This window comes from Xenopus tropicalis, chromosome 2, assembly GCF_000004195.4.
Source record: "Xenopus tropicalis strain Nigerian chromosome 2, UCB_Xtro_10.0, whole genome shotgun sequence".
Classification (NCBI taxonomy): domain Eukaryota; kingdom Metazoa; phylum Chordata; class Amphibia; order Anura; family Pipidae; genus Xenopus; species Xenopus tropicalis.
In genome coordinates, this window is record NC_030678.2 from 134609588 (window position 1) to 134634254 (window position 24667).

Here is a 24667-nt window from a genome sequence, read left to right on the forward strand (position 1 = left end):
TTAAGGTCTCTTACAGGAGAGGTGGCGTTCTCCTGACTTTGCCGTATTAGCACCAGAGTTTGATTTCTTGCCAACTTTCGCCCCAAAGGTTCTTATTTTCCTTTTCCTGTCAGTGACATTACATACCTGGCTGCTGCAGCTACACACTTTCCCACAACTGCCCAGTCCTCTGTGCTCCCGAGTCAGCCTGGAGCCGAGTCTGCTCTGCACTGACCCCTTCAGGCTGGAGGATGAATGGGCGCAATTTAAGATTTCTCTGTTTTAGGCGAATTTGCTTAGTCTGGGTTGTACTATTTCCGCAACTTAAAAGCCAGCAGCTTGCTTCTTTGTCATTAATCGGGTCAGGTGTTTTAGGGGAAAGTTCCACCAAGCAAATGTGCCCAGAGTAGGTTACAAAGCCGCTGGCCCCACAGAGAAGTTCAAATCTCTGCAGGAGTTAATGAGAGGTTCCAAGCCTCTTTTTCTCAAAAATGTCTTTTTAAAAATAGAATACTGAAAATAGGAATTACGGTATTTTTAATTTAGATTTTCTGAAACAGTTCATTGTTTAGCTAGCCACAACATGCCCCAGCAGCGCTTATTGCTGTCAAATGGTGTGTTTGTGCAGGCCATTATTATTCCTGAAATAGCCAAGCAGTTAGTTGCATTGCCAACGGAAAGTGTGACTGTGTAAGTGTTTTGCCTCTTTCCCTATTAAATAGCTGGCTTTTACATGGTTAGCTAAACCAGCATGCCAACAAGCTTAGTCCCTTCATCCTGGCTCCTGCTGGGGCCCAGACATGTATGCCTCATTCAGTGGAATGTTGTGTATCTGACATTTGCTGCTGCTGGACAATACATAAAGTGCATTAACATCAGAATCTGAACCTGGGTGACTGACATTTGGGAGGTGTGAAGTTTTGCCTGCAAGTATTTTCTGCCATTATTGGCACCAAATGTAAATTATGCCTGCATATAACTGACTCTCCTTCTCCCCTAGGCTGCATAGTCAGTAGGTTGTGGAAATCTTAAATTAGGTTTGAAGACAAGCAAAAGCATTACAAGGTGGAAAGATAAACAGAGCCTCCTTGCTTAACTGATGCTCAGAGCAGTGATCAAAGAGAAAAAACTTGCACTTAAAAGAATGTCGGAAAAATCAGGGACACCTAATAATTGCTGGGATGCATTGATTGGGTTTAAATGAAATGCAGTTGGTGCAGTCTTTTAACTGTATTATCTAGAACTGTTTCCCACATGATAGGATAAACTTTAACTTAAAGTTACCATACAAGGGCACAATTTAGCATTGGATTTGGCTCCATCAGTTTGAGTTGGCATCTTATCTGCCTGTGTATGGGGCACTCCGAAGGACCTACCCGACCAATATATATTTGGGAGAATATTAGCCAGATATCGGAGCAATGACTGTATCGGCTCGTTGTTACGGTCCATGCTTTGGCGGTGTGTATACCCGTCATTATGTCAGTCCAATATCTTAAGGTGGGCGCATAAGGGAAATGATCCGCTCATTTAGAAATGTTGCCAACGAGTGCATCTTTTAAAATATGGCCAGCTTTAGAGTCGAAGCAGGGAAACCATCCCCTTTTAAGCAGCCCAATTGAATAAGCTATAAGTATGGCATGAATATTCATGGAGGAATTGCCTTCAAATTGAGGTCATTTCTAGAAACTAGACCAGGATTCCATTTCTTATTTAAAACTCACAGTTGTATTCCAAAAGTATTCTCTTTGTTCCATTGCCATTCTGCTAAAGCAACTCCTCCTGTGTTTGGCTACAGCAAGGTACAACTACACTGACATTGTGCAGCTCACCTTGCATTCTTTACTTTGTATTTTCCGTAATTTCGTAATTTATTTTATACATCACAGTTTTCTATACTATTTAGTACTTTGCAACAATATATTGTAAGTTGTAATATTTGGCAGTGCACCTCAAATTGAACAGCATCTCCCCATTTTGAAATTCCTTTGAAAGTAGCTTAAAGGACAATGAAAGGTTAATATAAATTAAAAGTAAGTCTAAAGGCATTCTTTTTAAGTACTTACTGCATATCTAAATTCCCAGATCCCTGCTTGCTTCTCTGAGATATGGTGCTGGCAGCCTACAGCAGTGTGAAGACTACAGTGACATCACTGAAATATCTCTGTCCTTCCTGTAGGTGCCAGCGGCAGCCTTCCTATTCTCTGAGCATGTGTGTAACTTGATCCTGTCTCCTGTTCTGAGCTACACATGCCCACCAGCCAATCAGAAGCGGATCACATGTGCAGTATGAAGCAAGGAGGGAAAGGAAGGGAGAATACCTTTTTAGAGATGGCTGCCTGTTCTAGAAAATGTGAAGTAAGTGTGACTGAGTAAATATTTGATTAGGTGAGCCAAAAGTGTGGTGTTTTTACTAAACAATAGGAGGACTATTGGGCAGTATGCTTTTTAAATTTTGACTTGCATTCTCCTTTAAGAAGTGGAGCAGACAACAAAGGGCTCATATGCTATGAGCAGGGGCACTATGGGCACAAAGGAGCCCCAGTTCATTTTGGTGCTGCATCACTATGCTGATCTCTGACAGGCACAAGGGAGCCCTTAGGCATTAAGTACAAGTTCCTTGCACCTTGACTCTCTCATCAATCCTGTCTATGTCAGAATAATATGTATAGGAGAGGCATTACTATGGAGATAATGCTTCTTAATCTTATTTTCATACTGGATTTTAGCTATGGAAGTGAATTCCATGTGTACATTAGGAAACATTCTGATGTCATTGTTGATATAGGCAGAAAAGTATGGCACCTAGGTGGAAGATAACATTGATTATCTATTTTATTGATCATCTATTTTAAAATGTGTTTTTTGCAGTTCGGTAGAAACTATCCATACCTAAGGTGTGGGTTCATGGTCCTTTAAGTGGTTAGGGTGTGTATGTGTCCCCTATAAGTCATTCTTTGTAATTAAAAAAAAAAAATCTACGTTCATCCCTGCAGATGTAACTACTATGATTATTTCTGCACATGCATCCAGAAATCCATACAACTATTAACATTCTATCATGATTGTTTTTTTCTCCTTCATTTAGCTAAGGTTCACATAAATAATGGTTTCAACTCAACTGTTGCACTGATAATGGGTTTTAGCCTGCTTTTGATTTTAAATTCAAGGACCGGCAATAACCAAAGCACACAATATGCGAACAAGACTAATGTCACTCTTAAAACTAATTTTCACAATGAAATTGGCCTTTTTTAAACATACATTGCATGACGTGTCATGGGATTATTTTCCAAACAACATTATCCTTACTGGCTGGACGCCATGGGAACCAGGGGTCAGTGTACCAGATGCATTAATATTGTGTGCTTCTATCTCTCTTGATATATATATATATATATATTTAGAGAAAGAGAGATATGCAGTGATTTTAGCTGGTGGTCAGACTTAGGGGAATAACTGAATAAGTTTGATTAAAACAGAGCTGACTGGTAAATCATAATAAGAGCATTATTCTTTTTATTACAGTTTGACAGAACATGTCAAAGGCGCAAAAAACGTGTCTTGTCAGAAACATTGATTATACCTAGACTATTGAGGATTTTCTCTTAATTTCAGCTACTCAATAGGTTAACCAAACATTATTTTATTAAATCAGTGCTTTGGGCTAGACAAATATGTCGCCACAAAAAAAAAAAATGACTTTAATGCATTTGGAGTGAGAAAAAAATCCCATCAATTTTAATTAATTTGGTTGTTAGAAAAAAAAAAAAGTTGTGCATAAAAATTTGCTAATTTTTCAGCAAAACAGGACAGATTTGCCTATCACTAATGGAAACCTTAATATTGCAGCATAAAACTGAAGGTTAATAGGCAGAAACTGTAGCTTTCAAACACAGAAAGGACAGACATAGGGTGTGCCATGTAACTGACCTGCCACTGTACATTTACTAAAACATCCATAACTTTCCATTTCAATTTGGACACGCATCTCTGTCAAGCAAGGACATCACTGCAAAACACATCATTTCAAAACAATTCTTATTTATGTCTCTGCAATAAATAAACTTGGAAGTGAGCCCACAAAGCCTTCCTACTCCCAGCTTTTGCCACTTGCTGTGCCTTGTCACTACAAATGACTGGAGCATTTGTCAGGTGTTCATCTTAGGATTCTTCCATCAACACGTTTACAGTACAATCATCAATTGACTCATGCAGAAACATTTATTATTATAGATTATAGAAAGCTACTTGCTGCTTTTTTGCTTTTACCTGCCAGAGTCATTGGCATAAATATTTTAATTTTAACAATTTAGGGTGTATTTACTAACACTGAATGTTTTTTCATATTTGCCAATAAGTGTCCATGCTTTTTTCTTATAAAGCATTCAGACTCAAGAAGTTCAAGAAGTAAAAAACAGCAAATTGACAAATCTTGCTATGCAAAAATTGGCAGAATTTTTTTTTCTCTTTTTGAGAAAAAACTGGAACCCATATTACCCTTATTGCGCTGAAAATTTGATTAGGGTAAAGAAAGCCACATAGTAGGAAAAACTAAGATTCCAATTTTTTGCACTAAAAATCATGAATTTGAATTTACTGTTTTAAAAACACAACTTTCAATATTAAGTGAAAAAATCTGAAAAATTTCAATATATATCTTCTGTATCTGAAACTTGTGTGGTTATATAGATGTCAATGGGAGCTGTCCTAGGCAAAATGTAAACTATTCAATTTAAGCCTTTTGATTTTTTTTAAATGATAAAATACACATTTGATTTGACGTATTCAAGTTTTTTTTAACTGTTTTTTTTATTTTCACAGTTTTTAATATTCAGATTTTTTAAAAAATAAGCAAACATTTGAGTGAGGTTTTTGAAACCAGAAATAAACTCATTTCCAGTAAAACCGCACATGTCTAGTCATTTGTCATTTGTTAATGTCATGAAGCATGACTGGATTAAAATGAGGAAAGAAAATGAAAATAACACGAAAACCACAATTTTTTCATGTTTTCTCTATTTTCCTATGAATCTTGGTGGACTTACAAATGAAAAAGAAACTTGAAAACCTCTAAAACCATGACTTAAATAAAGCTTGTCACAATTACGATTGCCTACGACAACTCCCATTGACTTCTACATGATCTTTACAGCTTTTATTGACATTTTCTATTAGTGTTTTTCATGGTTTTGAAATTTAATTGAAGGCAAAAATGTTTTTTTCATGAAAAAATAGATTTTTACAGCAAGAAAACACAATAAATGCTGTTTTACAATTTTTTTAACTCTCCCAGTTATATTAGACAATGAACTATAACAGAGCTGTATTCGCTTCAGTTCTTTCACAACATTTTTTCATTTTTAATTTTTCTCTTACTTGCTCCAGAGGAAGAAGTTTTTGTCTCAGTTTTTGTTACAAGAAGATATTAGTATTTTGGTGAATGGGATCGCTTATACTGGGCTTATTGCCCCTGGACCCTGTTAAGAAAAAGATTGATGCAGTTTGATATTTAAACTAGTGAACCCAAATAAGATTTTGCTTTAAAATTAGAATGGCACACTTTGGGGCCCATTTATCAAAGTCCGAATTTCGGACTTCTAAAAGTACGATCGGATTAAATCCGATATTTTCTGATGTGCGCTAAAAGTTCTGAAATTTTCATATCTGAACAATCGTAAAAGGCGCAAAAAACATTGACTTTGATTTTGGAAGCCTCCCATAGGACTCAATGGCACTCTGCAGCTCCAACCTGGCCCAAGGAAAGTCGCAATACCGAAGCTTGAATGAATTCTGAAACTTTTGTACTCGTTGCTATAATACGATTTTGTCGCACAAATCGCAGAAAATACGCACAGTTCTAAAACTTTGAAAAATTACACATTTTTACTATTCGGACACAAACGTACATTGATAAATGGGCCCCTTTGTGTCTTTGTTGTACTTTTCTGCTTGTCCCATGACATACTTGAATTCTTTACAAGGCAAACTATGGTTTGAAATGCAGTGATATAAATTATATTTCGTTGCCTTCTTTACAAAATATCATATACAGAACCCCTAAGAGGTAACAATATAATTATTATTATTAAAAAAAGGATCAAATGTTAAAAATATCACATATGTTCAAGTTTAATTATGTCTTTTTTATGTCAAAATGACCCCATTACAGCACATATGAAACATTAATAAAAATAACTGCATTGATTTCATTTATAATATTGCTCAAAAATATACAATGCGCTTTCCCTCCATGCATAAACCATCTGAACGTTTGGAAAATGAGAAACACATGTTATATGTGGGTTATAGGTACCACTGACACTTGTACATTCAATGTTTAGGTTTAAATCTTAACTTCAACTCAACAATCCAATGGCATTTTGAAAAAATGTAGTTGTAATATCACAATTAACCTTTTATACAACTGATCAGATGTTGCAAAACTGCACAACCTTCCACTTTCCTTTACTATAAAGTTGCAAGAGGCGTATTCTATGGTTACACCAAATATTTAATTCCAGGTGTTAAGAATTCACATGCCTTAATGGGAAAATATAAACAAGTTGACATCCAGTTTTATTTTCAGTAAATTATTCTGCCCAATGAGCTTTCGTTATCTGCATATTTCTATTCCTATAAACTATCATAGTCTTGCTCATCAGAGCAATCTTTTAAATCTCATCAATAGACACCTGTGTTGGAGAACACTTGATTCTCTGTACTTTAATTAAAAAAATATAGCATGGGTTTAGGAAATATAGAATAATGTGGAATCCCATAGAAGCCAGCTTACTAACATGCAACACAACCCCATTTTGTTCACTTGAATTTGCCAGGGTTAGTCTATTTTTTCTTTTGCAATGGTTTTCCCATGTAGATAATTGTAAAACAATTTTTGGAAAATATCCAAAAAATAGCATATTTGCCCAAGGTGATAAAATGAAAAATTGTGGCAGGTCTGAGCTGGTGACATTTTTGAGGTCATAAAGTACGCTCCAGATTTCACTTTCACTGGTCTCTGGACAACAGTAAATGTGAATTCAAAATTTCTTCTACAGAAATCATCAAACAAATCATTTGAAGAAGAAAAATTCTAATTGAAAAAGACAATAGGCACACTTGCTGTAAAATGAGTAAAGAGGGGGAGGGGAGAATAATTTTCAAACTATATTCACAAAGATATGGGCAAGCACTCGAAAAATCCAAGGTTGACAGTTAAGTAAAAATAAAAAGTTTATCTTTGAGCTTCACACATCTATCGCGATTTACATATCTATCTATTCACAAATCTATAAACAAGCCTAATGTAATGGCTCGTTAGATAGGGACCCTGAGGTAGCTGGAAGAACCTACTCTTTGGTTAACAGGGGGGCAGGTACCGGTTTTCACCAGTGCCCTTTTGGGGCTCCGGAACTTTCTGCTGCAGATACCTAAAGGGAACCTGAACACTCCAGAGAAATGGCTCAGTTACAAAGTAAAAGCAGGGATCAGGCAGCATAGTAGTCTGGTACAGGCAAAATCATCAAGGCAGGTGGCAAGAATCATAGTCAGGAGCAGACAAGAGTTGGCAACAACAAAATCAGGAAGCCAGCAAGCCAGCTTGGGCACTGTTTGGCAGAGCAAGAGGGCTTTCAAATACTAATTGCCACCAAAATGTCATGTCAAATATCATACCACATGCTTCCACAGGGGAACAGAATTGGTGGGTCAGCCACGCATGCACAAGGATGACTGGGGACCAGGGCGCCAACAGGCACGGAAGCGCACTGGTCTCCTGGCGAGCCTTATAACTAAACCTTAGGCTTTTTTATGGACATGTGAACCTCAATAAAGAAAAACCTTTTATTTTTACCTAACCACCAATGTTGGATTTTTTTGAATGCTTGCTCATATCCTTACAAATATGGTTTGATCCACTTCCCTTGGCTGTAGGTTTGGGGCCTCAACATTTCTATTGGTGGGTCCACATGATATTTACATCTTTAGGGCTTGTGGTTTCTCTGAGAATCATTTTACCCTACTTTATACCATTTTCACTATTATTAAACAGATTGCATATTGATGAAATTAGACTGCGCCTGATATCGGAGGGAACAATGCAACTCATCTCCAGGTGCCTTCTCCCCAAAATATCATGCATATTCTTATGTTCTCAGTGTTCAGAATAAAATAAATACTATGATTTCCACATTGTTATATACTGCCTAGACCCACATTTTTAAAATGTATTCTGCTAAAATATGTAAAAAGGCAAATTACTAAAAGGGTTCATTAAAGGGGAACTCCAGCCAAACACAACTTTAGCTTTTTAAAAAGTAAACATAATTTTAAGCAACTTTCATGATTTTTAATGTAATAATGATTTACCTAAGCCTGGCTGACTACTTTGAGACTATTTAACAGTAGTCGACTGTCCTCAGCCTGCATCCTCCAAATTCCACATTTCCATGCACACGTGAAATCACAGGGCAAACATCAGTGTTTAAGTCCCTTCTCCCCTGCCAGGATTTTAAATGATGCAGAAAGGGAAGAACTGTTTTGCAGCTGGATTTCAGCTAATAAGAATGGTATTTATTAATCATTTTTGAAGAAACAGATTACAATGAAAACTATACTAGTATGCTGTATTGTGTGGAGCTCCTTAACATATTTTGGTTCAGAAGCAGAGTTCCCCTTTAACTCAGACCCATTTTATACTGTCAAACTGAGTTTTCTTTTACAAAGCAATAACATTTTATTACCTTTAAGTTCTGGGTACCTTTTTTGTTAAATGTTTTTAAAATTCCTGATAATTATAATGTCCCTTAGAAGTGGCATACCTAAATGTGGATTATTGAGGTACTCTAGTTGCCTCTAATCTACATTTTTCTAAGACAGCGGTCCTGCACTGCCGGGCCCAGAAACACCTCCCATTGCTTCAGAAATGTTCTCATCTCAGCATGGGCATGGATTTCTTCCTTCCAGCACCAATCGTGTTTATGCGTTCCTTTTAAAGTGCTTGTTGAGAGTAAAACAGTGAGTGTTTTGTAGTAAGACAGCTAAATGCCTTAACCATAACATCAGCATGACTGGCTTGTTTGCAGTCTGTTTTAAAATAAATATATCACTGAGGATAGTGCTGTTTTCTATATTTACATCAATCTGTACCCTGTTTTCCGTAAAAAACAAATGAGTATGCTTATATATTAGATGTCTCTTATTACGCAAACTTCTTTTTTAAAACAGTTTTTCTTACACTCCCTGACCATTGCTCTTTCAGTGTATGTAACATAATTGTTGTTTTTTTTACATGTGCCACAGTCACAAACAGCTAACATTTTCATTTAGTGGTGCCACACCAGTCTTAGATGCTCTATCTAAAGGTTGTAATCCAATAGTCACCAAAGAATAGTCATTAGTCTTCATTTTGCCTTCTTTCTTTAAGCTTTTCATTTGTGCAAGCTGGAGCTGACTTGAGTTGTATGCCAATGCCGGGATGGTGTTCACTAAGATCAACTGTAAAGGCTTCTTTTCTTCCCTGTAGCGACACTGAATGTACCGTGAAAATGCAGAGCGGTAAGTTTGGTTGAAGAGTGTATAAACCAGTGGATTAACTGCTGAAGACAGGTAGCCAATCCAAACGAAAACCTTCAGCAGTTCACCAATGACATGTTCATTGCAAGATTCCTTGCAAAACACGGCCATCACGTTAGTGATGAAAAATGGACACCACATAATGACAAAAAGGAAAAAGACAATTCCAAGGACTTTAGAAGCTTTTTGTTCATTACTAATAGACTGCATAGTTTTTCTCCCATAAGGAGCAAGTTCCTTTTGCAAGGAACGCTGGAATAATTTTTCTGAGGAGATTGAGCTTTGAGGAAGGAAGCTAAACAAAGCCAGTTTGCTTTTAGCTCCAAGATTGTTAATACACAGAGTAGCTTCTTTCTGGAGTGATTTTATTGTTAAAAAGTATGTGATCACCATGATGATTAAAGGTATAAAAAATGCCACAAAGGATCCAATGATAATGAAATTTTCATCTGACAAGGAACAGTTTTCTTGATCAAACACTTTACTGTCATCTTGTAAGCCAAACACAGGCACCGGCATGGAAATACCTAGGAAAGACAAAATAAAATAAGTAAATGCAGATCTGTTGTTTGAAAATTCTTGCAATAATTTTACATGGTAAGGAAGAACAAACTAAAAGCATATGATTGTTAGGGGCAGGCTTGCAACTTTTGACATTGCACATAATAATAAGGGTAAATAATCATGCTTTTTAAATGAGCGCAATCTCTCCCTCCAAACCCAGGCCCCTCCAACAGCCTCCCTCCCCTCCTGAATTGCTCAGCAAGGTTTTCAGAGGCCATTGTGCACCATTTCAGGTTGTCTTCTGTCCATTCTTATCACATGAGATCATGTGCAGTTAAGGCCAATCCCAACCTGGCATTAAGTGTGATCTGTGTCAACAATTGCATAAGAGGTCCCAAAGTGGCACAAAATGGTTTCTACCAACCCTGCTAAACCACTATGCATTTTTTTAAGCAGGTCTGCTTCTGATACTAATGTGTGGTGCAGGGAGGGAGGCCATCAGAGGGAGCCTGGGGTTGGAGGGATTGTTTTGCTCTCCATTAAGTTTACAGGATAAGAAGAACTATCCTTGTAGTGCAGCATGGCAGTAGAAGCTATGAATTAGGTAGCTTAAAGGGAGTGGAGTTTTGTGTCCATAATGTGACATCTTAGTGGTAGGAATTCTTGCCAGGGATTTGATGTACAGTATATTCTCTAGGAAAAAAGCACAAGGGTGTTTATAGTGTTCAGTGGTCTCCCCATACACAAAATCCAGGGAGATGGGCACACTTTATATGGTTGCTTGCTCTTACTTGCCCACCTGAGTGGGGTCTTATACAAAATATACAATATTAGTATATCTTGGTAGTAATGATGTGGTCCTTTACATCCCAAACTGGTGGTTTGTTTTTCTTGGGTAATGGGATGATACTGCTTAAAGGACGTGTAAAGTCTATTTCACTGGGGGGGTGCCAAAATATTAGGCACCCACCCCCCCAGTGAAAAGATTACTAAGCTTTGCCTTGGGCCGGTGCTCCTTCTAGGATAAAACTGCATTATCCCATGGAAAAGCTACCTGCAGTGAGATCTGCATCCCTTCGGCATTCTGCACATGCACAGAGTAGATACGCGGGTTTAGACTACTGTGCAGGTGTGAACAGGGATTGACACATGGGACACCTGAGACACTGGTTGGAAGGCAAGTTAAATGCCAGTGCAGTGCTGATACTGTTTTTTTAACAGGCCAGTGCAGTTTTCTCTTAACAGGAGCACCGACCTGGGGAAAGAACTTAGAGATCTATTTCAGTGGGGGGTGCACAATCTTTTGGCACCCCCAGTGAAACAGACTTTACATGTCCTTTAAGAGAGGGTTGCTGTGTAGGAAAACTACAACTTGACACTGCCCTGGTCATTTTCTCTTATGGTAATTTTGAATTTCCTTTCCTGCTATAATTACAGCAGCATGTAACTTGTTATTCTGCACTGAAATTTGTTTTTGTCTAAAAATGTGTTTTTATTAATGCCAGGGAGCTTTTATATTGCTTTATCTACAGAAGTTTAAGAAACTACAAAGACACTAGGGAAAAATGGGCAAAATGTAATGTAAACAAAAGAGGGCTTTCATTGGCTTATGCAAATGTCTGGCAGAAATTTGTTCCACTTATGTCCTCCTTATGTCTGTTTTACGCATTGTTTTATTCCGCCACAATTGTAAAAATAGCCTGTAAACCCCAATTAGATGCTTGTGTTCAAAACGTTATCTGTAATTGCTATTTGTTGATTGGTTGCTATGGATAATTAGACTTGTAGTAAAGACTGTATAAACTTTGTGACTTTAATTAAATTGCTCCTAGTTGGCCACATTGTAAAAATTCAAAATTGGTATGTTTTTTTCCTCCACAAAATTCTTAGAAGTGTTCACCAGGCAGTGAATTCAATCCATTAAGGATTTTCTCCTGGGTAGTGTTACCTTTAGAAATCAGCTATACCAGCCTGAGGAAGTAAATAACAGTGAGCTGTGCTCCATCTTACCTTATTTCCAGCTGCCCCAGACTTGTGCATGTAAATTAGGCTAAGATTTTCTGATTTTACTCTACTGCTCTATTTTTGAGTGTCAGTCAGAGCTAGGGCGGAGCAGCGCACTATTGTGCCTGCAGCAAACCCAGGGAAAGATCTTAGCAACTGGATTCACTGGGGGTTGCTAATGGCGGCCCAGTGATTCTACCTTTCATTGCCTTTTAAACTGTGTTTTACCGAATGGAGTATAAGCCCAAAAGGTAGGGCTTGCACTAGGGATCAAAGGTGAGTTAATAAATGATCATAGTGCCCCTTTAATCACAGTGGGGCCAAACATGCTAAATGAAGGTGAGGGACAACTTTTGAAACATTCACTGTAGCTGCGGTGAGGGATGGGCAAAGGTGTTACTGTTACCTGGTACCTGCAACAATCTGGAAGCAGCCCAAAGCACACTGAGCATGTGCAGTGCCACTGACATTTAAAGCATGTTCTTAAGATTAAGATTCCAAGATTGGGTGCTACTGTGGACAACTTTTAAGGACTGGATTATTGATTTAGTTGTGCTGCACCTCTAGACTGGTACAATAAGTATAAGTTCAGTATACAAAACACAGAATGTATGCCTATATCAATTTAAAGACTCTAGTTTACCTTCACCTGGAGCTAGCAATATCAGTTCAAACTACACTGTATGTTTAAAGTGGCCAAATGGCCCTAACTTTGGTAGACACTTCCTGCCTTTTTTTACCCACGTTTGGTTATTTAGGTAGTTGCCTGATTGTTTGTAGTGCAGTCTCCTGTTTTATTTATCTATTATTACATTCACATTGGCTAAGTTAAAGTTAAAGCAAACACATTCAGACTCAATGTCCTGTTTATTTCACATGGTTGTTCAAAAGGCTCAGCGGATTATGAAGATTTCTTTTCTTGTGAGAAATGAGTAGGAAAAGGCTGGAAAAGGGGGCATTTGTTAAAAAAAGAACACATAATTATAGAAATCAGGTATATTTGGTACAAAATAAAAACTTTTATCTTGCTTGAGTTCTTTGCTGGATCTTTTTATGTATTCCTAGTTAGATTATATTATTGAAATCTGTTTAAAATAGAGGATAATGGGTCAGCATTACAACCATTCAAACAGTCTAAAGGATGGATGGAGCCCACTTATAGACTCCTATGTATATGATTAAAACAGAAATGTCATGAACACTGAATGTGCTTTACAGAGTTCATAATTCCCACCCCAATGTTGCCTACAATCTAAATCTAACACATGCACACACTGGACTCACTGGGATCATTTTCATGTTTTGGAAGGTTTCAGGACACCTGAACATCTGGAGGAAACACACACAGACATGGGGATAACATGCTAACTTTGTGCAGAAAGTGCCCTGGATGGGATCAATCAATTTGAAATGCTATTTTTCCCATGATTCAAGGTTTTCACAGCAAATAATGCAATTATTTTCAGTTTTGAGTTTTCTGAACTTAAATTTTCAATATTTATTGAAAGAAAAAACTTGAAACCTCAAATGAAAAAAATAGCTAAAATCTGTGAAGCTTCTGTAGTATTCAAGCTATTTTATAATTTGAGTTTTCAAAAAATATTCAAGATTTTGCAGATTTTAAAATGAAAAGTACAGTACAATGTTAGTGCAATAGAGTTTTTTGGCACAACTTAACATGACTATGTTTTTTTTTCAGTTTGAGTCCTGTTTGTCTATATGGAACGGAAGGCAGGATGGACACAGCAGCGCCAAGTGCTACTAATAGGAAAATATAAGGAAAGTAGTTTTACGTGCCACTGACTGTGGGTGAGATGCAGGGACCGTAACTGCACATTCAGACATTTTTGTTTGGACAAAATAATGAAGAGCCAACAGGAGAAAGGGCATCTGCTTAAGCTGCCTGTAAGGTTGTGTGGTAAAGTTGACTGCTTGACTGTTATTGCATCTTACTGTATGCCCTTCTAGCGTACAATATCGAACTAAACCCATTCCTTGCCTGTTGGTTTGCATGAGGATACTAGAGTTTGTGGTTATAAGCCAGTTGCTATAAATCTGACATTTATGGTAATGCGTAGATTGTGTTCACATAACCTATAGCTTATATCATTCATAGCAGTTCTGTTCCTTTATGATCTCAGAGATTTCTTGTGAATCCTGCATGCAATAAAACAAAGCCATTTAAGGCATTTTATACCATAACTACCACTGCACATACAAGGCAGAAATGCAGTAGATGAAATTATTTTCACAGCAGTGGAGAAATGGCATTTTTAAATAAAAAAAGTCATGCTAGGAAATAATACAACTAATATTTTGCTCCGTTACCTTGGGCTATAAAGATCCTGCACTGCATACATAGAAATCTATATGAAAACAGTACAGTATTTTTAAACCCTCTTTGACTGGGAACTATAGTATCATTGCATGTGTCTCACTGGGTAAATCAGTTTTTAAATCAAATTATTTAACTGATAGACATTGGTTGTAGTAGTGTCTGAAATGAACAATTTAATCATCTTTGCTAATAGGAGGCAGAATTAAAAACAGAATCCACCACTGCCTGAGGTCACTGCTGCCTGAGGCCATGGCTGCTGGTTTTTAGTAGCGCTACTGCTGCTTCTACAGCCTTTCTACAGAATATTTTAATCATTTATAGTATGTGATTTGATCTCCACTTGTTGGCATCTCTGTGTTTCTCTTATAGAATGTTTAGTTCCTTTGGAAATCTGTTGCTATCTTTTATTTAAAGTTATTTTTTCGATTTTCCTTTTGATGTACTATCTGCCACTGTTAAAATAAACCTACCATTGAAATGATACTGTTCTGAGACTTTTCATTTCTTTGTCATTGGACAAACTTACAAAATCAGTGAGGGGTCAAATAATTATTTCCTCCACTGTAAACATATAAGAATGGCATTTTAGCAAAGCATTTATTTTTCAGATCAGTTTTCAGGTTGGTGAATTTGAGTTTGTTTTTCTAAATAGAATAAACTTGCATATCAAATGCTCAGTTATTTATTAGTAAGGAAAACACGTTCGAATAAAAAACTTTTTCAAATTTTTCGAGTTCTAAAAACTTAAAAAACTCGAAAAATTTGAGCTTGAGAATAAGGCTTGCCTTTTCCTATGACAACCCCCATTGACGTCTATAGTAACTCACAGGCTTTTACATGGTGAATTTTTGCATTCAAGTTTTTAGGATTACTGCTCTTAATAAATACCACACATTGGAGTTTCCGTACCATAGCTGGAATTCAAGTTTTTTAAGCATAAAAAAACTTTAAATTAAAAAAACAAAATCAAACTTATCCGTTGATAAATTAGCCCGTAAGTATAATACCACTGTGCACCAATTTCCGAAACCTGGCAGAAACCTATGACCAGTTACCGCTTGCCAGAACTGCCTGTGAGACTACAATTTTATGGATATTGTTACGTTTTATTACTTAACTTTTTATTTACGCCCTCTCATATTCATATTCTTGTCTCTTATTTAAACCACTGCTTGCTTGCTAGGTTAAATTAGACCCTACCAACCAAATAGCCGCTGAAATTCCAAACTGAAGAGCTGCTGTACAAAAAGTGAAATAATTCACAAATCTTAAATAATGAAAAATGAAGACCAATTGCAAATTGTCTCAGAATTGCACTCTGTACATCACGGGTCCCCAACCTTTCTTACTCGTGAGCCACAGTCAAATGTAAAAAGACTTGGAGAGCAACACAAGCATCATAAACATTCATGGAGGTGCCAAATAAGGGCTAAGATTGGCTATTACGCATTCTCTATGCACACTATCAGCTTACAGGGGGCTTTATTTGGTAGTAAAAGTTTTTATTCAACCAAAACTTGCCACCAAGTCAGGAATTCAACAATAACTACCTGGTTTGGGGGCATTAGGAAAAAATTCCTAATGCGTTTTGTGCCTGTTGGTACATTTATTCATAAGCTGTAAGTAACCTAGAATGTTTCAGGAATTTGATATTTCTAAAATCTGCTTCTGTGTGTCTTGGGTGGGACCCAACCTGAAGCACAGGTTGGATGAGATTTAGGGAAAGTCCCTATATGCCCTTATCGATAGTCCCTAAAACCCAACTTAAAGGTCTGTTAGACTTCAATTTGGAAGAAAATTCTTTTTGTCCTAGATATTCCTGTAAGCTGATTCATAATCTGCTGCTTTGTTAGTTAAGGGGGACCCCAATGGACCAACAGAAGTGGCATTGAACCAAAAAATGACAAGAACCCCTGCTTTGTACTATATGAAAAATAGGTATAACATAACTGCAACCTAAATAAACTTTTCTTAACATATCACTAGTTTGAAAGAAAACATATTTTAGCTGCTCATTAATTTTAAGAGACAAGAGAAAATTTAACTCAAAAAAACCATCTGGCTTCTTTCTGCAATAAAAGCCAAGCAACGTCATGTTCTATAAGAGACTTTCTTTCCCTAACATTGTCAGGTTTTTATGGAACCCATATGGTAGGTGTTCAGTTATAAAGCTGTTCTGTTTGTTGGGATACAATTAATGTTCTACGTATGTTGCAAAGCTTTTGGAGACAACATTATTAATGTTTCCCTACATGATCATATGCAATATCAAATAACAATAATTAAAGTGGCAGCATTGCTATTAAAAATTCAGTTAGCTGTAGTGAATGTTTAATTACTCTGACATTTTTTTTAATAACTTATTTTTTTCAGTTTTTTTAGATTTAACAATTTATTTTGTTTTTTTCAGTGTATGCTCATGCTGTGAGCCAGTGATAGATTTAAACAGATTCCCTCTTTGCACACTGCATTTACACCTATTAAGTTGGTAAATATAACAGCTTGTACAATATACACCAGTAATTTTCTATATGTATTTACCATGGATTAAGGCAAACTTCAAGATATCATTCTCATTTAGGATGCTGTCTGACTGGTGGGCCATTTGGTCTTAGATTTAGAAAAGTTGCTTCAGTTCTTTGCAATGGAGAACATACAGTTATGGAGAAAATATACAGTTAAGGATTGAAAAAATAATTTCACAGAAGCAAAGTATTGAAAGTACCAGAACACTTTCACTGTAATCCTACTATTTTCTGTAAATGGAGGGATGTGCCTCTCACTCTTGTGCCTACTTTCCACTTAGTCTGCTCTCAGGATGACAACAGGGAGCCCAAAATCCCTATTGTGTTTTTGTTTAAAGGTTATAGCAATGTGTTGGCTGCCACTGGCAGAAAAATTGGTCAAAAGATGTTATGAAAAATTGCTCCAAGAGATTGCTGTGCCCCAGGCAGCTTTTAAGTGGCATTAGTATGTTTAGAAAATGGGAAATTTGAACCTTAAGCTAAAAGTATCACAACCCAGAAAAAAACGGTTATCTTTTTTTATTTGAACCCTACAAATCATTCCATCCCTTATCAGCCAAATTGTTTTAAATCAGCAGGTAAAGATGTGTGGAACCTGTTATCCTGAATGTTCGGGACCTGGGGTTTTCCAGATAAGAGGTCTTTCATTATTTTGGATCACCACCATACTTTTGGCTCATTTACTAACCATTGTTTTATATTTTAAACTTGATTCAGAAAAAAGGCTGCAACTTTTCCGATATTTACTATGCATCTAAATTTGAATTTGACAATTCGCCAGATTAAACTTGCCGACTTCATGTAGAAGTAAATGGCAGAGGTCCCTTCCCTTTCCTTGAAGTTCTTTCTTTTGTCTCGAAACTTTAGAAATTTCACTGTGTTTTGTCTGAATAACTCGACTTGCAGCGACAATTCGAATAAGCCACGGTTTTCGCAGCGACAATTCGAAAAAGTCAAGTCTTTTGAATATTAGATATTTGGGAGAACGAGTTTAGCCGAAGTTGAAATTTTTAAAAAAAAAATAGAATTTCTAGAGTTTTAGTAAATATGCCCCTAAGTCTACTAAAAGATCATTTAAACATTAAATAAACCCAATAGGATTGTTTTGCTTCCAGTAAGGATTAATTCTGTCTTAGTTGGGATCAAGTACAGGGTACTGTTTTATTACAGATAAAAGGAAATTTGTTCCTTTAGGCACTTTCATGTTTCTGTCTCTAGTTCTTGGTTTATGGGGGTAATGTAATAAAAAGTCTTAATTTTGCTCACAATCCAGTAATCCATAGCTGACAAGTAAATGCTAACCGATTAATGGTTGCTATGGGTTACTAGACAAGTAGCAAATTTAAGACTATTTGTTGCATAACCTACCATGGGTCAATATGTGTGGGATTGTAAATAGCAACAGTTTATTAGTTCCTCTAGTTCTTGTAAAGTTATTTTGGACCATAACTTTCACCACAACCAGTGTTTTAATTGATAACTAACTCAAAGAAGTTGTAGAAAATCCTTATCCAAAGTTGGGAAGGGGTTAGGGTTGGTTCACTAGGGAGTTCTTAATAGAAACATTTGCTCCAGGGTTCTCAAGGTTAAGATCTTGTAATATTCAACCCTGATACAGTTTAAAAATGTCTCACTAAAATCGTCCCAAACTATTCCATATTGCCTATATTTATTTGTACACAGGAGGTTTAATAATTTGGAACTTGTTTACACATATAAAGGACATGTAAACCCCACACACAATTTAATCAGAGAACAGCCTCTTTGAAATCTTTCAATACCTGCCGCTCTGGTTGTCCAGAGGTTAATAGTAAGGCTGCAGCATCCACTTAGATTTCCTTCTACTCCTGTAACAGACTCGGCCCCTCCCTCAGGAACTAGCTTTGGCTTCTGGGCATGCTCGGTTTTTCTCAGGTCAGATTAATAAACACACCCTCCATTCTAGCAGCGAATGAAGAGCTGTCATTGCTGGTTCCCATAAAAACTCATGTCTAGCTGTCTACTCCTATTTTTTTCTTCCAGCTTCTTCTCCTGAGCTCAGCTTAATCACTACAGTGCTCAAACAAAGCAAATGTTTTTTTTATCAAAGACAGTTCGGCCTGTGCAAGCCTGCATTCTTGATGAAATTTATGTCAGAGGAAAAATGGCCACTCGGTGAAAGCTGCTATTTGCACCCTAAAATGTAGGCAGGTGCATATTCAGCAAATAGTAGGGTATATATATATTGGAATTGCTACTTTATTGACCAAGGGATATTAAAAAGTATTGTCTAAAATATAGGTATTGTTGACATAAGAGAGTTCTCCTTGGAGCACACCCCTATTTCTTCTTTCTGCACAGAGCAGAGGTGGACTCAACTAACGCAAACCATTCTTCCTAGCCAAACCCCCCCCCCCCCACCTCTGTTGTTCATACCTTGAGCTTTTAGTGTACCAATAATAAATAAAGTACTTGGAAAGGTGCAATAATAATTCTTTATGATAGATAGTTTACTGCATATAACAAGATTGGGGGAGGTGCAGGTTGGAAAGGAACAATAATAATTCGGTATGATAGAGAGATTACTGCATATAACAAGATGGGGGGAGGTGCAGGTTGGAAAGGAACAATAATAATTCGGTATGATAGAGAGATTACTGCATATAACAAGATGGGGGGAGGTGCAGGTTGGAAAGGTGCAATAATAATTCGGTATGATAGAGAGATTACTGCATATAACAAGATGGGGGGAGGTGCAGGTTGGAAAGGTACAATAATAATTCGGTATGATAGAGAGATTACTGCATATAACAAGATGGGGGGAGGTGCAGGTTAGAAAGGTGCAATAATAATTCGGTATGATAGAGAGATTACTGCATATAACAAGATGGGGGGAGGTGCAGGTTGGCAAGGTGCTATAATAATTCGGTATGATAGAGAGATTACTGCATATAACAAGATGGGGGGAGGTGCTGGTTGGTAAGGTGCAATAATAATTCGGTATGATAGAGAGATTACTCAATATAACAAGATGGGGGGAGGTGCTGGTTGGCAAAGTGCAATAATAATTCGGTATGATAGAGAGATTACTGCATATAACAAGATGGGGGGGAGGTGCAGGTTGGAAAGGTGCAATAATAATTTGGTATGATAGAGAGATTATTGCATATAACAAGATGGGGGGAGGTGCAGGTTTTCTTTAATCATTTCACATAGATGGGCAGATAGGCACACGTTTGCAAACATAAATTGGTTCAGAGTGGGGGAGAGAAGACAGGAGATTTATACATCAAGGTTAAATTGCTGAATTGTAAATATAGACTTTAATGATACCATCATTCACGCTGTAAGAGAGTTTTTAGTTTTTATTAACACTTCTTAAATAATTTTCAGATTAAAAAACTATATTTGTGATATTGTTGATGTAGAAGACCTATGGATATGTGAAGAGATGTTAAGACAATGCTAAGCTTATTGACATTCAAGGAGAAGGGAATCTGTGCACAAGGGAAAATGAATTAGTAACATCACACCCTGCGGCAACAAAGGATATGTGATTAAGATATTATCGTGTGTTCACTTATACATTCTCTGACACGCTACTTTCCTTCATATAATGGCAGGAAATTGATATTGTGCAGTCCTGGCTCTCGGGATTGCTAGATATATCTATTCACTATATAGTATTTGCTTCTAGTCTGTCAGGGGAAATAAATAAACAGCTAGATCAAATTCATGTTCTGCCGGATATGATAAAAACTGTAAATCCTGGTTGCCCACTCCCTTTTAACATACATAATATGCCTAAAGTTCCAGTCCCCACAGCTTCTTGTATATAATGTACTTAAAAAAGGGTTATTTATAAACACAGGCACAAATTTATCACTGCACAAATGGACTTAAAATTCAGCATACATTCACGCTCTTCAAAAAAAGTATGTGCGTCCTCCTTGGGATCTTGTGGAAAGCAGCAATTTGCTGAATTACAGGCAAGTGCATACATTGACTTAAAGGAACACTATAATTACTGTCAGCCTGGACCTGCGATAATTCCAGGGTTCTGTGACAGCAATCAAACACAAAGGCAGGTTGAAAACCGCATGCTGCAACTTTTTTATGCTTTACCAAGATAGATGCTTTTGGTCCATATTTATGCAATGTGCATAAGTTGCAGTTTCTTGGGTAAACTTGATTTCTAGGCAAAATGCTGCCTAGAAAAAAATGTCAGTTGGCATCCCAAGTTTACTTGTTGAACTAGGTTCCGAATAATATATGGTGTTAATACTTTATGCTTCTAACTGTATAAGGTGCAACTGAGATGTGTGTTCTGAGCATTGCACACATTTGTTTCCATTTTGGTAAAATTATAAAAAATGTTGTGCATTTATGTCTGAAATTCAGGTCACTTCAGGCTCACAGTTATTTGTAACTATTGATGCAACACTTTATGGGATCCCTGGAATTACTGGAAGGTCCAGCCTGAGAGTAATTGCAGGTTTCCTTTGTGTCAATGCATGCTTAATTTTAAGCACTTTCAAAGTACATTATTGGTTGCCGTGGGTACTTACACTTCAGCCTTAGTATATACAGTATAAACGAGTGGGCACTCGTAGTGCCAGTATCCACTGTGCAGTGCATAATTCACTTGGGATGCCAGTACCTACCTTCTTGTATAATGTATTTTGTGGCCCAGAACCTTCAACTATATAATATGCCTGGGGTGTCAGTGCCAATGCTTGGGGTACCCATTGTTCACTGCTTGTAACTATAAAATGTACTTGGGTATAAGTGACCACTGCAGTTTAGTGTATTTTGTTTATATGGTGCAGTACATATTGTTCATTTTTACTAACTGTACAGTTTGCTGGGGTTGTTCCCTTTACCCATTGTTCAAACTGAATTGCCAAATATGATGCTGATGCCAGTACCCACAATTATCAACATTGCAAATAGCCACAGTTCCCAAATTACAAGTAGCCAAGTTCTAGATCAGGGTGTTGTACCTAAAGGATGTATTCCTTGCATTGCACATGTGGGCCTCATTTATCAGCAATTAGTACATTTGCCCATTGGCAGTAACCTATAGCAACTAATCAGTAATTGTCTATTTTCAGCCAGTTGCAGGTAGAACAATGAATGCAATAATTTGATCGGTTGCCATGGGTTACTGCCCACAGACAAATTTGCCCAGAGTTGATAAATGGGCCCCACGTGTCTGCAGTAAAAAAAAAAAATACTGCAGATTAACCATGTGTTTAACAGATGGGTATAACAGCCAAGAGCTGGCAAATCCAGATATCCAGGTTTCCACTTCTAGTATCTACACTGTTAGGGGATGAATAATGCCATTGGTCATACCAAATATTTTTTAATGGTAGATCACCAACCAAGGGAATGGTTGAACTAAAGGAAAATGTAGTCATTTTAAAGAACCTGTCAGGGGGTTCGGTGGTGAGCTAGGTTAAATAATGACTCTCCAAGGTTTGTGATCCCTGGCTCACCTTGTTAAAGGAGAAGGAAAAGCTAAGTCACTTGGGAGTGCCAAAATGTTAGGCACCCCCAAGTGACTTGAATCACTTACCTTTTACCCCGGGCTGGTGCCCCTGTTAGGAGAGAACAGCACCAGCCCGGGGTACCTGCAGCGCTTCCTCCTTAGCCGCGCGCGCATGCGCAGTAGAGTGAAAAGCTGAACTTTAACAGAGAAGTCGGCTTTTTCACTCTTCTGCGCATGCGCCTGACTCACAGTCAAGGCTTAACGAAGGTGGAAGGAGGAAGCGCATCGCCCCAGGTGCCCTGGGCTGGTGCTGTTTTCTCCTAATAGGGGCACCAGCCCGGGGTACGAGGTAAGCGATTTTAGTCACTTGGGGATGCTTAACATTTTAGCACCCCCAAGTGACTTAGCCTTTCCTTCCCCTTTAAGAAGTCGAGATTAAAAGTGAGTTTTGACCTCCAATGTGTCTACATACTATCAAATTATGGGTGTACTTTTATTTAATAATGGTGCTGTAAATAAAACATAATTTTCACATCTGCAACATCAAAGCCTTGCATCAAATTTACTTACCCACAGAAATGGTCCATACAGCTATTATCTTGGCTAAAGCCTTGGTCCTTGAGTTAAAGCGACTGTGATGGATTGGATTTCTTATTGCAATGTACCGGTCCAGAGATATAGCGCAGAGATGCATGATAGAGGCAGTAGAGAAGAGTACATCCAAATAAATCCACACAGGGCAAAGCTTTCGGTGTAAAGGCCATTCATAATCTACAAATGAGAAAAACATTATTTAAAAGCAGATTCTAGTCTATGCATGAATAATCATGTTGTTCTTGCCTAAATATACATATTACTGCATTCTTCAATGTATGACTCCTCATACAGAGGAGTGTTTCAAAGATCCTTTTAAATGGCTGCTTGAGTCATGGGCTCAGTGACAACTACAGTATTCACTAGGAGTTCTACAAAATCATTCTATTGAAATAAATGTATAGAATCCATGGTTTGGCAGTAGAATGAACACAGACGGACAATGCAATGCCCCAAACCAATGAACAAGTATCTGATGAGGGAAGAAACCTTAAATTTGTGACTTCCCAGCTGTCGCTGAACTAAGGTAAACAAGATCTTTTGCAGAGGAAGAGGTTTGGTCATGAAATGGGTTTGAATATGTAACACATGTATTCCTGGGGCACTATCAAGGAGCATCAAGTAAAAAAGTGCAGGGGAAAACTAGCTGGAAAAGGCGTTACCCTATTGGTCTGCCAAAAAAAGATATTAAAATAGAGTAACTTCAGTTTCTGATAGCAGCAATATGTTGTTTGGTGGATTTTTAAATCCCTCCACCGTCTGCTGAAATTCTGTTCCATGGACTTAGCCTTCTGTACTATGTGTTGTTATTGTTGTATCTCCTCCTCTCCTTTTGTTCTTTAAATGCACTTCAGACTACTATATGGTATTTCTGATTTCTATTCATACCCCTGTTACCTAAATCATAACTTACCTTACTTTTCTCTAAATGTTAAGCTATTTTGTTGATTAGTATGGTCTTATAGCAAGTACACTATTTCAGCAGCCCCTTTCCTTTAGATTATTAATGTATTTTTGAAGTATGGGTTGTAGAGCTGGAGATAATACTCAGGTTCAGGTCTCAACAGTAACCTATAACCTAAGTGTCAATATAATTTCCCTTGAGTGCGGACGGCTTGCTCCTTAGCAACCAGGAAAATATCTTGTAGTACAGTTAAAAACAAGCACTAGACCCTAGGACCCCCAGTCCCCAGTGGATTACTAAAATTAGGGAAATTTTGCTCTTTCAATTACATTACTTCTAATAATGATTTTAATCAAATATGTAATTATTATTATATAGCTCCACTATTACATGCAGCACTTTATTATATTGCACACACTGAGGTGCCTGCATTTATTTTGTAAAAAGCACCTTTGTGGTTTTTTTTTAACATTCTGGTAATACATCCCATCAATACTGTACTGTACTATCCCGAAAACATAGAACTTTCAGAACAGAATGTTATGGTTTTGATAATCTGGAACCCAATGAAAAGTTTCATGTTGCATCACAAAGGGCTAACTGAGGGTAGAGGGCATCCAAAAACTAGAAGAAATGCCAAATAAAGCTATGATATTGGATTAGCAAGGTGAGAAATTCCAAAGTAAATAATCTGTATAAGGAAAAGTCTATATAAGGAAAAGGCAGACTTTCAAAATATTATTTATTGCTTTGTACTTGGAGTCTCAACT

The 24667-nt window shown here is 37.3% G+C and overlaps 2 protein-coding genes and 1 long non-coding RNA gene across 4 annotated transcripts in view; 1 reads left to right on the forward strand and 2 right to left on the reverse strand.

Annotated features, from left to right (window-relative positions):
- The window catches only part of esd (esterase D), a 33368-nt gene extending 33174 nt beyond the window's left edge, over positions 1 to 194 (reverse strand). The window contains exon 1 of one of the 2 annotated variants that reach the window (XM_018091202.2): positions 15 to 144. The gene's annotated coding sequence lies outside the window, so the exon portion shown is untranslated. 2 annotated transcript variants of the gene reach the window in all.
- LOC105946550 lies at positions 1 to 14882 on the forward strand. Its single transcript, XR_004221366.1, has 3 exons — positions 1 to 88; positions 2159 to 2337; positions 13763 to 14882. It is a non-coding gene; the product is annotated as an uncharacterized LOC105946550 (long non-coding RNA).
- The window catches only part of htr2a (5-hydroxytryptamine (serotonin) receptor 2A, G protein-coupled), a 26291-nt gene continuing 9972 nt past the window's right edge, over positions 8349 to 24667 (reverse strand). The window contains exons 3-4 of the mRNA XM_018091674.2: positions 22970 to 23170; positions 8349 to 10082 (exon numbers count right to left, since the gene is read on the reverse strand). Coding sequence (XP_017947163.1) covers positions 9283 to 10082; positions 22970 to 23170 — 1001 coding nt within the window. The 3' untranslated portion in view covers positions 8349 to 9282. The remainder of the gene's footprint in view (positions 10083 to 22969; positions 23171 to 24667) is intronic.